The following is a 12,845-nucleotide window of genomic DNA, read 5'->3' as shown; positions in this document are numbered from 1 at the left end:
TATCTACGCGAGTTAGGATATGTCCTGAGAATAATTTTCGAGAGTGTGGAATAAAATTACAGTCGCGGAAAAAGATTCGGCGATAAGTTTTGGAATTATTTTGAGACGGACTTCCGTTCCGTAAGTTTTCTGTTTTTACGAGTTTTGCTCGTCGCGGCGCGCGAGAGCTGTGGGGCGTGAGAGAAAATATCTAGATATTTGTTAAAGTAAAATGGATGGCTAGGATTTGATCTAGAGAAAGTGCTTTTGATCCAATGGCCAAGAGTGACCAAGACCAATGTATAGTAAGGAGGTTTAGCTTCTTTGGGGACTTAGAAAAATCTGAATTTTTCCATTTCTCTTCCTCTCCAAACCGTGAAGCCATCCCCCATTTTCATACCTTCACCAATTTTTCATTTCATCACCAAATCATCTCATTCCAAGCTAGGGAAATCCATAGAACTTGCAAGGAAATCACTTCTCTTAAGGTAACTAACCTTCTCCTTGTCTTTTGCTTGGTTAAAACTCATGATTCTAGGAATTTTTGGGTTATGTTCTTGAGAATTAGTTTTCTAGAAATTAGTTTTGGTTGTTTGTGGTTCTAGGGAAGTGTTTAGGAGTAGTATTTAAGCTTGTTTAAGCTTGGCATGTTGTGATTTCCATGGTGATTAAGATTTTCATAAAATCTTTTGTTAGGGTTTGAAAAACTTATTTGAAATGATCATAACTTTGAAAAATTGTTTTGTGCTTTTCTTTTTGGTGTTGTTTATGAGCTTAGTAGAGAAATGAATGTTAGATTATGGCTTTAATTTTTGTGAAACAAGGAAAAATAATTTTGAGTGTGTTCTTGAGGATTTTATGAACATATTTTTAGAAACTTTTGTTTTGATGCTCAAAGTGGTTTGGTTGATCAATTCCATGGCCATGTGAACTAATAGATGCTAGCTAGGACTTTGCATTGGAAAATTTTGAGTGTGGTCCTTATTTTCAAAACTTTTGGTCATGAGAAATTTCGGAAAAGTGTGGGAGAGGTTTCAAAATTTGTCAGGGCTTTGAGGGAGGCACAATGGTGGCCTAGGGCGAATTACCATGCAAAAATTTTTGGGAAAAAAATGGTTTTAGTGTTGTGTGTTAAAGAACCTAAAATTGAATTTTCGAAATTTGAGGCTTTGCCCGGAAAATTTTTTGGGGCTTGGATTAGTAACTCGGGGGTATTATGGGATATTACCATGCCCTCGGAAGCGAAAAATTTTGAGCGGAAGGGCCACTTTGTTTTTCAAGGGCAGAACCTAGAGCTTGTGTGGGGGGGGAAAAATTGTGAAATTTTTCTAAGTCCACAATTTTGTGAAAAATGAGCATGCTTTGATGAAATGATCATAGGTGGGTCAAAGTTTGATTATAGGATTGTATTTGGAAAGAAAAACTTGAAACTTGCGACGCAAGAAAAACTCGATTATTTTGTCGAGATATTTTCGTAAAATTTTTAGGTTGTTTTCAAGTGTTTTGGTAGTGTATGTAAGTGTCCTTTGAAGTTTAAAACCATAGAGAGCAATGGTATGCTTTGAAAATGAAAATTTGTGGGAGAATGCCTTGATTTCTCAATTCTGGACGAACTGTGCAGGGGCATTTTCGTCCATTTAAAATTGTTTCAGTTCCCTCAAAACTTAACCATTTGATCCGTCTTTTCGAGACGAAGAGTTTGGCGTATGGTTCGTCTCGAGTGGACAAGAGTTGAATTAGTTATGGTCATTTTAGTTTGAAAACTATTTTGTCGAAAATGTGATTGTTTTGTGAAAAATAGTGTATTTAACTTCGGGAATTTTTAATCACTATGGGGAGGACTCGGAAATAATATCCGAGAGTGTTAGGAAGTGCCTTAGACACCTCTAGACCTTTGTAGATAGGTTTAGTTTCGATAAGATAATTTGGGAGAAACTTATTCATTGTCCGCTCCTTATTTTTAGGAAGCGAGAAAGCGTAGAATAGTGCGAGAACGTATTTGTTTGGAAGCTTGCCGAGGTAAGGGCACCTTTCTATTTATGCCTTACTTCCGTCGATAACATGAGTGTATGTTTGTTGTTTGTGCACTAATTGGTGAGTGCTTGGTATGATTCGTGTGATGTATTCTCGATATGAGATCGTGATGAATACTTGTTTTGTTGTTTTACATATTATGTGAATATGTAACTGTTTGCAGGAGCATATGTGAACGTGTATGTCAGTGACGACTGCACGGGGTAAGTCAGTGAAGACTGCCCTATGTATGTGAAAAGAAAATAATATGCTCATGCATTCATAGTCTTGTAAGTCAGTGACGACTGCACGGGGTGTGTCAGATGGGACCACCTAATCCTACGGGATTTATTGAGTCGGTGTTTGTCAGTGACGACTGCACCCTTTTAGTAGGAGTGACCCTACGACTCGCTGCGGTGAGGTTAAATTCCGGAATTCATGCATGTGACTTAACCAGTGACGGTTATTTCACAGTGGTAACCAGTGACGGTTATCACGTTCATTCATTAGAGGTTTTGCATTAGGCTATGTGTGCACTTTATTTATTATTCTTGGTGTTGAGAATATGTTTGACGTTTACTCGCTTTCCGTTTTGGTACTTGGCTTTTGGTATGTGTATTTGGTATTTTTATACTTGTTTCCAGTTGGTGACCCTTGCTTTGTATGTGATAAATGAACGAGTTATCCCCCACCTTAGATGACGGAGAGCCTAGCGAGACTGTGGGTCATGAGGATGGCGAGGACTTCGTGGACTATCCCGGAGTGTAGAGAGTAGCGCTTGTTAGGCTACATTTTTGGTTAGGCTTAGGGCCTAGTTGTATTTTGGATGACTGTATGTCTTATACATTTATACTCAGACATGTTTAGTGCCTTTTGGCCTTGTGATATATTCGGTTCATAACTCGTGTCTTTTGGTTGATGAACTTAATGTATCCGCTGTTTGTAAATTATTCAGGTACACACTTTGCTTCGAGGAAGCCCTGTAATATAATGTGTTGATGTTATATTTATTTTTCTATTGAATGACGAATTGCCGAGATAGCTGCGGGCGTTCACGCGCGCCATTTTATTTAAGCGTGTTGTTAAAAAAAAATAATAATAATAATACCCCTTTTTATGCTTTGAAAAACGGGGTGTTACACACCAACAATTAAGTAATTTATCTTTGACCAAAAGAATTTAGTAATTTTATTATTATAATTCTATAAAATAAATATAATTGGTATCATGCTTTTGAACTTAATATATTTTTCTTTATCTTTTTCGATTGTGCTTTATTCTGAAATTTTAATTGATATGCTTAACACATATATCCAATATGAATATACATTATGCATATTTCCTTTTTTTTATCAATAAGATTATTTCATTATATTAAAGCCAAATTGTTTTAATATTTTTGGTAAAATATCTTTTATTTACATATTTTGTTTTGGTAAAATGTGATTTATTTACATAGTATTTTTTTTTCCTTAAGTTTTATACATTTATTCTGTCAAAAATGAATGTTTTGACCAAACTTTGTACCAAAAAAAGAAAGAATAAAATTGACCAAAATATTGTACCAAAAAAAAAAAGTTTTTGACCAAAAATAAGTCTATTTAACTAGGTTAACTTAGTTGTCATGTTAAATATAAATATCACTCTCATCTTATATCACTATCATTATATTTTGATTTTGTTTAAAGATCATAACTTGTTTCTCTCCCTTAATTCAAAAGCTAGTAAGCAATTTTAAGCATTTTTAGCTTGAAGAGCTTCATCATGGTCGAGAAAAACATGTCATTGACTTTTTTTCTTCTCCTTTTTATCATGTCAAACATCCGTTCAATGGATGCATTACGGTTTCTAAATGATGATAATAAGGGTGGTGATGGCACTTTCTTTCCAACAGATTTGGGACCAAGCCCACCTGGTGTAGGACATCCTATTAAGGGTGGTGATGGCACTTTCTTTCCAACAGATTCGGGACCAAGCCCACCTGGTGTAGGACATCCTATTAAGGGTGGTGATGGCACTTTCTTTCCAACAGATTCGGGACCAAGCCCACCTGGTGTAGGACATCCTAATAAGGGTGGTGATGGCACTTTCTTTCCAACAGATTCGGGACCTAGCCCACCTGGTGTAGGACATCCTAATAAGGGTGGTGATGACACTTTCTTTCCAACAGATTCGAGACCTAGCCCACCTGGTGTAGGACATCCTAATAAGGGTGGTGATGACACTTTCTATCCAACAGATTCGGGACCAAGCCCACCTGGTGGAGGACATCCTAATAAGGGTGGTGATGGCACTTTCTTTCCAACAGATTCGGGACCTAGCCCACCTGGTGTAGGACATCCTAATAAGCGTGGTGATGCCACTTTCTTTCCAACAGATTCGGGACCTAGCCCACCTGGTGTAGGACATCCTAATAAAGGTGTTGATGACACTTTGTTTCCAACAGATTCGGGACCAAGCCCACCTGGTGTAGGACATCCTAATAAGGGTGGTGATGGCACTTTCGTTCCAACAGATTCAGGACCAAGCCCACCTGGGGTAGGACATCCTAATAAGGGTGGTGATGGCACTTTCTTTCCAACAGATTCGGGACCTAGCCCACCAGGTGTAGGACATCCTAATAAGGGTGGTGATGCCACTTTCTTTCCAACAGATTCGGGACCTAGCCCACCTGGTGTAGGACATCCTAATAAAGGTGTTGATGACACTTTGTTTCCAACAGATTCGGGACCAAGCCCACCTGGTGTAGGACATCCTAATAAGGGTGGTGATGGCACTTTCTTTCCAACAGATTCAGGACCAAGCCCACCTGGTGTAGGACATCCTAATAAGGGTGGTGATGACACTTTCTTTCCAACAGATTCGGGACCTAGCCCACCTGGTGTAGGACATCCTAATAAGGGTGGTGATGGCACTTTCTTTCCAACAGACTCGGGACCTAGCCCACCTGGTGTAGGACATCCTAATAAGGGTGGTGATGACACTTTCTTTCCAACAGATTCGGGACCAAGCCCACCTGGTGTAGGACATCCTAATAAGGGTGGTGATGGCACTTTCTTTCCAACAGATTCGGGACCTAGCCCACCTGGTGTAGGACATCCTAATAAGGGTGGTGATGACATTATCTTTCCAACAGATTCGGGACCTAGCCCACCTGGTGTAGGACATCCTAAAAAAGGTGGTGATGACACTTTCTTTCCAACAGATTCGGGACCAAGCCCACCTGGTGTAGGGCATCCTAATAAGGGTAGTGATGGCACTTTCTTTCCAACAGACTCGGGACCTAGCCCACCTGGGGTAGGACATCCTAATAAGGGTGGTGATGGCACTTTCTTTCCAACAGATTCGGGGCCTAGCCCACCTGGTGTAGGACATCCTAATAAGGGTGGTGATGGCACTTTCTTTCCAACAGATTCGGGACCTAGCCCACCTGGTGTAGGACATCCTAATAAGGGTGGTGATGACACTTTCTTTCCAACAGATTCGGGACCTAGCCCACCTGGTGTAGGACATCCTAATAAGGGTGGTGATGACACTTTCTTTCCAACAGATTCGGGACCTAGCCCACCTGGTGTAGGACATCCTAATAAGGGTGTTGATGGCACTTTCTTTCCAACAGATTCGGGACCTAGCCCACCTGGTGTAGGACATCCCAGGACTACATATTTTTATATGAATTAAGATTCAAAGTTTGATTCGTAATGAAATGGTTATAATCATTGTACCAATAATAAAACAATAAAACAACTTGTCAAATTAAGATAATTGTTCACTTTATTATTGTCTTGTGTAATTTTGTTTACATTCGGATTCCTGCAATTATAAGGTTATACATAAATCGTCATTAAGGTTGGTGCTTCTTCCTTATTGTTTATGGGGTGAGTCTCGACATATCTAAAATTTTGTTTTACAAAAAAAAAAACAAGAAGATAAATTTAATATAACATGACTACTTTAACCATATCAAGATAACTTTCGGTAAGAATTTTATTTAACACTAGTAAAAAAAAATGAAATCAAATATCACAAATTTAGAGAGAAAAACATTGATATGTGACTCTATTTTTGTCACAAAATTTACATAAGATAAAATTTTAGAATTAGGTAATTTTGTTGAAAAGGGGGTCTTTAAATGTATTCTAGGATGCGAAGTCCTTTTTTTTCATGATTGTTTCCATCAATGGGGGCGCAGACTCTGGGTTTGAGTTAAAAATATTGTCACTCGCTACTTAAAGTGTGAAAAGTGCTCGCATCCTAAAAAACGAGGGGGTTAATTTAGTAATTTTAAGGGGCTTGTATGGATTTCTAGGGTGAGCGAATAGTAAATCTCTTATTTTGTAGTTTCCGGTTGTAGGGACTTTATCTTAAAGAACGTTGTTGATCTGTTATAATCTCTTTATAACAATTGTTTACTATAAGAAATGGACTAAGTGTCATCATCAATATAGCAGTAGAATTGTTGCAAGATATAAATATATGAAATTTTCAAAGTGTTACTTAACCTATGTTATACTAAAAATATGCAAATTAATTTAAATGAAAATCACAATTTTATTTTTAACTTATAAAAATAAAAATTATAAGTTTGATAATAATCTTTTACATACGTTACCAAAATAAAAAATGTGGACAGACGGGGACAAGATATTTTGACCGCATTTTCTATTATGCTAATGTATATATCTCAGTTAATAATGTAGGTAGTCAATCTGATCAAATGTCTACATTTTCACTTAATGATTTTTTCATTTAATTCAACGCCTCTCTGTGACTTAATTTGTTATTTTCTAAAAGCCACCTATTCATAAAAAAATAGATGTATAAAAATTTTAGAATATCTTCAACATAAGTTAGCATAATAGGAAATGCGGATCACATAGACAAGCATGAAACTTTCTCATCTAGCCACTAGTAATAATAATAAAAAAATTGTAAATAAACTTTATTATTTGGTTTAATTAAATTTAAAAAAACAATTTTACCATGCTATGTGGCATAAAATGATTGAGCCGGGTGAGGTGGCAATTTGTTGAGTTTCACTTTTTTTAACAGACTCACTAATGTTGGGGACCAAGACTAATATTTTTCAAAGTGCAAGGAGTAAAACCCAACAAAAAACATTTGATTTGAATTTAAAGATGTGTCTAACTCAACCTTATAAAATCAGATTGTAAGATGAAGATTGTCTTTTACTTATAAACACTTGTCCAAACCAAGTCACATTCGATGTGGGGCTTCTAAACACATGTCATTACGTCCAACACTTATGTTATTGGGCTAGATGGGTGGATATAAATAGTAGATGACCCGATGACGAAAACCTGATAACAGGTGGCACAAGGAATCGTGGAGAGGCTCTGATATCGACTTATAACTGAGAATTGGGCCGAACTCAACAATCTAAAACCGGCCTGTACGATGAAGATTGCCTTTTACATGTGAACACTTGTTCAGACCTCACATCATGTGGAATGACTAAAATACACAGCTTATAATTAAAAACACTAATTTCAATAATTCAGCAAAGTTTTTTTTACTATTTGTTTTCAACTAATAATTAAAAATATCTCTTTTATGTATGTCTTTTACAATATTGTCTCATACAATATTAAAAATTGAGTTGCTAATCAAAATAAAAAAATATTAACTCTTTCCTTTTCTTTTTATAACTATCAACACTTTCACTTTGATGAAAATAAATCATACTTTATGTTTGCTAATTGAAAAAAAAAAATTATACAAGAATGCATTGCACCAACAATTAAGTAATTTATCCTTGACCAAATGAATTGATTAATTTTATTATTATAATTCTATAAAATAAATATAATTGGTATCATGTTTTTGAACTTAATATATTTTTCTTTATCTTTTTCGATTGTGCTTTATTCTGAAATTTTAGTTGATATGCTTAACACATATATCCAATATGAATATACATTATGCATATTTTCTTTTTTTTATCAATAAGATTATTTCATTATATTAAAGCCAAATTGTTTTAATATTTTTGGTAAAATGTCTTTTATTTACATATTTTGTTTTGGTAAAATGTGATTTATTTACATAGTATTTTTTTTCCTTAAGTTTTACACATTTATTCTGTCAAAAATGAATGTTTTGACCAAACTTTGTACCAAAAAAAGAAAGAATAAAATTGACCAAAACATTGTACCAAAAAAAAAAAAGTTTTTGACCAAAAATAAGTCTATTTAACTAGGTTAACTTAGTCGTCATGTTAAATACAAATATCACTCTCATCTTATATCACTAGCATCATATTTTGATTTTGTTTAAAGATCATAACTTGTTTCTCTCCCTTAATTCAAAAGCTAGTAAGAAATTTTAAGCATTTTTTGCTCGAAGAGCTTCATCATGGTTGAGAAAAACATGTCATTGACTTTTTTTTCTTCTCCTATTTATCATGTCAAACATCAGTTCAATGGATGCATTACGGTTTCTAAATGATGATAATAAGGGTGGTGATAGGACTTTCTTTCCAACAGATTCGGGACCTAGCCCACCTGGTGCAGGACATCCTAATAAGGGTGGTGATGACACTTTCTTTCCAACAGATTCGGGACCAAGCCCACTTGGTGCAGGACATCCTAATTAGGGTGGTGATGACACTTTCTTTCCAACAGATTCGGGACCAAGCCCACCAGGTGCAGGACATCCTAATAAGGGTGGTGATGGCACTTTCTTTCCAACAGATTCGGGACCAAGCCCACCTGGTGCAGGACATCCTAATAAGGGTGGTGATGGCACTTTCTTTCCAACAGATTCGGGACTTAGCCCACCTGGTGTAGGACATCCTAATAAGGGTGGTGATGACACTTTCTTTCCAACAGATTCGGGACCTAGCCCACCTGGTGTAGGACATCCTAATAAGGGTGGTGATGGCACTTTCTTTCCAACAGATTCGGGACCTAGCCCACCTGGTGTAGGACATCGCAGGACTCCATATTTTAATATGAATTAAGATTCAAAGTTTGATTCGTCATGAAATGGTTATAATCATTGTACCAATAATAAAACAATAAAACAACTTGCCAAATTAAGATAATTGTTCACTTTATTATTGTCTTGTGTAATTTTGTTTATATTCGGATTCCTGCAATTATAAGGTTATACATAAATTGTCATTAAGGTTGGTGCTTCTTTCTTATTGTTTATGGGGTGAGTCTCCACATATCTAAAATTTTGTTTTACAATAAAAAAAAACGAAGATAAAATTAATATAACATGACTACTTTAACCATATCAAGATAATTTTCGGTAAGAATTTTATTTAACACTAGCAAAAAAAATAAATAATCAAATATTACAAATTTAGAGAGAAAAACATTGATATGTGACTCTATTTTTGTCACAAAATTTACATAAGATAAAATTAAAGAATTAGGTAATTTTGTTGAAAAAGGGGTCTTTAAATGTATTCTAGGATGCGAAGTCCTTTTTTTTCATGATTGTTTTCATCAATGGGGGCGCAGACGCTGAGTTTGAGTTAAAAATATTGTCACTCGCTACTTAAAGTGTGAAAAGTGCTCGCATCCTAAAAAATGAGGGGGTTAATTTAGTAATTTTAGGGGGCTTGTATGGATTTCTAGAGGTAACGAATAGTAAATCTCTTATTTTGTAGTTTCCGGTTGTAGGGGCTTTATCTTAAAGAACGTCGTTGATCTATTATAATCTCATTATAACAATTGTTTACTATAAGAAATGGACTAAGTATGTGTTTGGTTCTGTGTTGGATATAATTGATTTTGACAGAATTGAGTTTGACAGAATTGAGTTTGGTCAGAACTCAGAAGCGAGTTTAACATAATTGATTTATGTTTGGATAAATTAATGTATAAGTGATTATCAAAATTTGATGTTGTTTGGATAATTTGAATCAAAATTGTTTTTATATGTATAATTACCAAAATAGGTTTTATTATATATTTAAAACTAAATTTTATTTATAATAAATTGGATAGATAAACTAAATTTATGTCACCAGGCCATTCCTCCCTCATTTTAACATGGCCCAATCTGTTCAGTAAAAAATAAAAAAATAAATAATTAGAATAAGAACTCTCTAGACTTCTATTTTAATTAAAAAATAATCTTGTGAAAAGTCTCTTTAACATTTCAATTGAAAAGATGAAGAACATACCATCCTCAACTAGTTTCATCTCCTCGTAGTACTGTTCAACTTCTCTTGCAAAATTCCATCTCCCTCATTATCCTCAAGTTGTTTAATTCTTCTGTAATACTGTATCTCTCTCTCTATTCCTCTCCCTTTTTCTTTTTTTTTCCTTTCTTCCGTCAAATCTGAGAAAATAGAAAGAAGGCTTGATGTTTTGTGTTGTAATGAAGAAGAATAAGAATAAGAAAGTTGTTTATGGGTAGGAAATTGGAGAAAAGAGTTAAGGGTAATTAGGTAAGTGTACTTCTCACCAAAAGTTAATAGCTTGATTCGATTTTGGGTTTAACGTGAAAGCTCCAAATTGTAGCTTTGAAGTTACTCGTGTTTGGAGGCTGATTCTGCGTTTTAGAGATTTGATTTTACAACTACCCAAACATCAAAATATTGGTTCAAATCACGTTTGGGTATCTGGACTCACGTTTGGGGCTTGAAAAAGCCAAACCAAACATATACTAAGTGTCATCATCAATATAGCAGTAGAATTGTTGCAAGATATAAATATATGAAATTTTCAAAGTGTTGCTTAACCTATGTTATACTAAAAATACGCAAATTAATTTAAATAAAAATCACAATTTTCTTTTTAACTTATAAAAATAAAAATTATAAGTTTGATAATAATCTTTTACATACGTTACCAAAATAAAAAATGTGGACAGACGGGGACAAGATATTTTGACCGCATTTTCTATTATGCTAAAGTGTATATATCTCAGTTAATAATGAAGATAGTCAATCTAATCAGATGTCTACATTTTCACTTAATGATTTTTTCATTTAATTCAACGCCTCTATGTGACTTAATTTGTTATTTTCTAAAAGCCAACTATTCATAAAAAAATAGATGTATAAAAATTTTAGAATATCTTCAACATAAGTTAGCATAATAGGAAATGCGGATCACATAGACGAGCATGAAACCTTCTCATCTAGCCACTAGTAATAATAATAATAAAAAAAAAAAAATTGTAAATAAACTTTATTATTTGATTTAATTAAATTTAAAAAAACAATTTTACCATGCTATGTGGCATGAAATGATTGAGCCGGGTCAGGTGGCAATTTGTGACATATGTTTGTTGCACTTGAATAGAAACTCATTTGGGATTTGTAACATGAAAAATGGAATTTTTGGGTGATTTAGAGTGAAAATCGCATGTTTTGAGCTTTCCTGACAGGAGGCCTTCGCCAGGCCTTCGTCGCTCAGCGAACTGGTGGCGAACTGTAACGCCCCGAAAATTAATATTTCCTCATATTTTAATTATTTAGGTGTGATGTTGATTGATGTTGTTTGTTTAATTATTTTGTGTGACGAATTATTAAATAATTGATAAATAAAAATAACGATGTTGTTAATTAGAAAATAAAAATTAAAAGAAAAAGGAGTAGAAAATTATATACCAAGGTGTGAGAGCATATTAAGGAGGTGCATTTAAGATATTGATAGAGGCAGGGATAAGAAAGAAATAAACAAGGTTTTAATTTCCATTAAAAGGAATAAACATAGTTTTAATTTCCCTTATTAGGTTTTAATAATAATAATAGACCTTGTCCCTTGGCCTTATTTTGAAAAAGGCAAAAGCAAGAGAGATGTCTACACAATCAACAAAGAAACAAAAATTATACGGTGTGATAATAGAGAGAAAGAATATGTGGGAGGAGAAGAGGAAGGGAAAGAAGATAAGTCTCATACCTCAAGCTTAGGAAAATCACTACAAATTCAAGTAAGGGCGTTTAACGATTTTACTTTAAGCTGAATTTTCTTTAGTGATAATAAGTATAGTTTTCTCTTCTTTTCATATGCTTGAGTTATCTACAATTCTTGTTTTGATCGTTGCTTTTCAATATGAAATTTCATAATTGTTATGCTGCAAGGTCCATATAGAATATTCTATTGTTTTTCTGAAGTTTCAATGATGGTCTTGTTCTGAGAGTAATAATTTTGATGTTGGGTTCATGATGATATATATATATATATATACTCATAGCTATATGTATCGGCTTTGACTAAATTGTGTTTAATCCCATGTTTGCTTTTGATTTGGACTTATATTCGGAGATACGATAACTCATGAATATGTTGAAATTCAAATGTGGAGTTTATGGCATTCTGTACATATGTATTCAGTTTTGAGAAAAGAGTTTCATGAGTTTCCTGCTTCATGTGATACATGGTTTTGATTTTAAATTCAAAGTATATATATAACACTTTACCAATTTGTTGTTTGAATTCATTTGATTTTTTTTTATGTCGAGATAGAGAGGTGGATTTCATAATTAATTTAATTTTGCCCATTGATGAAAATTGATTAGCCATATGAATTGTCATGAATCTATTCTCTTAATTTAAAGTGTTGCTTTGGTTCTTTTTTTTAAGATAGAAATATATTATTTTTGAAAATTAATAATTCAAAGGAGTTTTAATTAAATAAATAAAAAAAGAAGAAAAAGAGTTACAGTAAGACAATTGTTTGACCATTATATGTGTGCTTAAATATGCTATGAATTGATCAATAAATGCATGATTTACGTTGCTAATTTGCACTACTCACTTGGGAATATAAGTTAAGGCATTTAGTAGTCTAGTTCCGGTACCGATTTCTGATTGTGTTGATAAATTGTTGTTGAGTAATTGTTCTTGTGCTAATATGTGGTTGTA

At 34.1% G+C, this 12,845-nt stretch overlaps 2 protein-coding genes across 3 annotated transcripts; both read left to right on the top strand.

Moving 5' to 3' along the window:
• On the top strand, positions 1-2,843 carry LOC123907482. 2 transcript variants are annotated; one of them, XM_045957783.1, is made up of 3 exons: positions 1-467; positions 1,944-1,998; positions 2,690-2,843. In XM_045957783.1, exons 1-3 carry the CDS (start codon positions 255-257, stop codon positions 2,758-2,760), a joined length of 339 nt encoding a protein of 112 aa, XP_045813739.1. In that variant the 5' UTR covers positions 1-254; the 3' UTR covers positions 2,761-2,843. The 2 variants fall into 2 exon arrangements, 1 of the variants encoding a protein (XP_045813739.1); XR_006809230.1 differs by lacking the exon at positions 1,944-1,998.
• Positions 2,844-3,822: 979 nt separating this feature from the next.
• Positions 3,823-5,673, top strand: LOC123904245 (basic proline-rich protein-like). Its single transcript, XM_045953932.1, has 4 exons — positions 3,823-4,006; positions 4,163-4,828; positions 5,060-5,317; positions 5,543-5,673. The coding sequence occupies exons 1-4, from the start codon at positions 3,823-3,825 to the stop codon at positions 5,671-5,673; spliced, it is 1,239 nt and encodes a 412-aa protein (XP_045809888.1).
• Positions 5,674-12,845: the final 7,172 nt, after the last annotated feature.

This window comes from Trifolium pratense, linkage group LG2 (genome assembly GCF_020283565.1).
Source record: "Trifolium pratense cultivar HEN17-A07 linkage group LG2, ARS_RC_1.1, whole genome shotgun sequence".
NCBI classification, from domain to species: Eukaryota; Viridiplantae; Streptophyta; class Magnoliopsida; order Fabales; family Fabaceae; genus Trifolium; species Trifolium pratense.
This window is presented reverse-complemented; position numbering and strand designations above follow the sequence as displayed.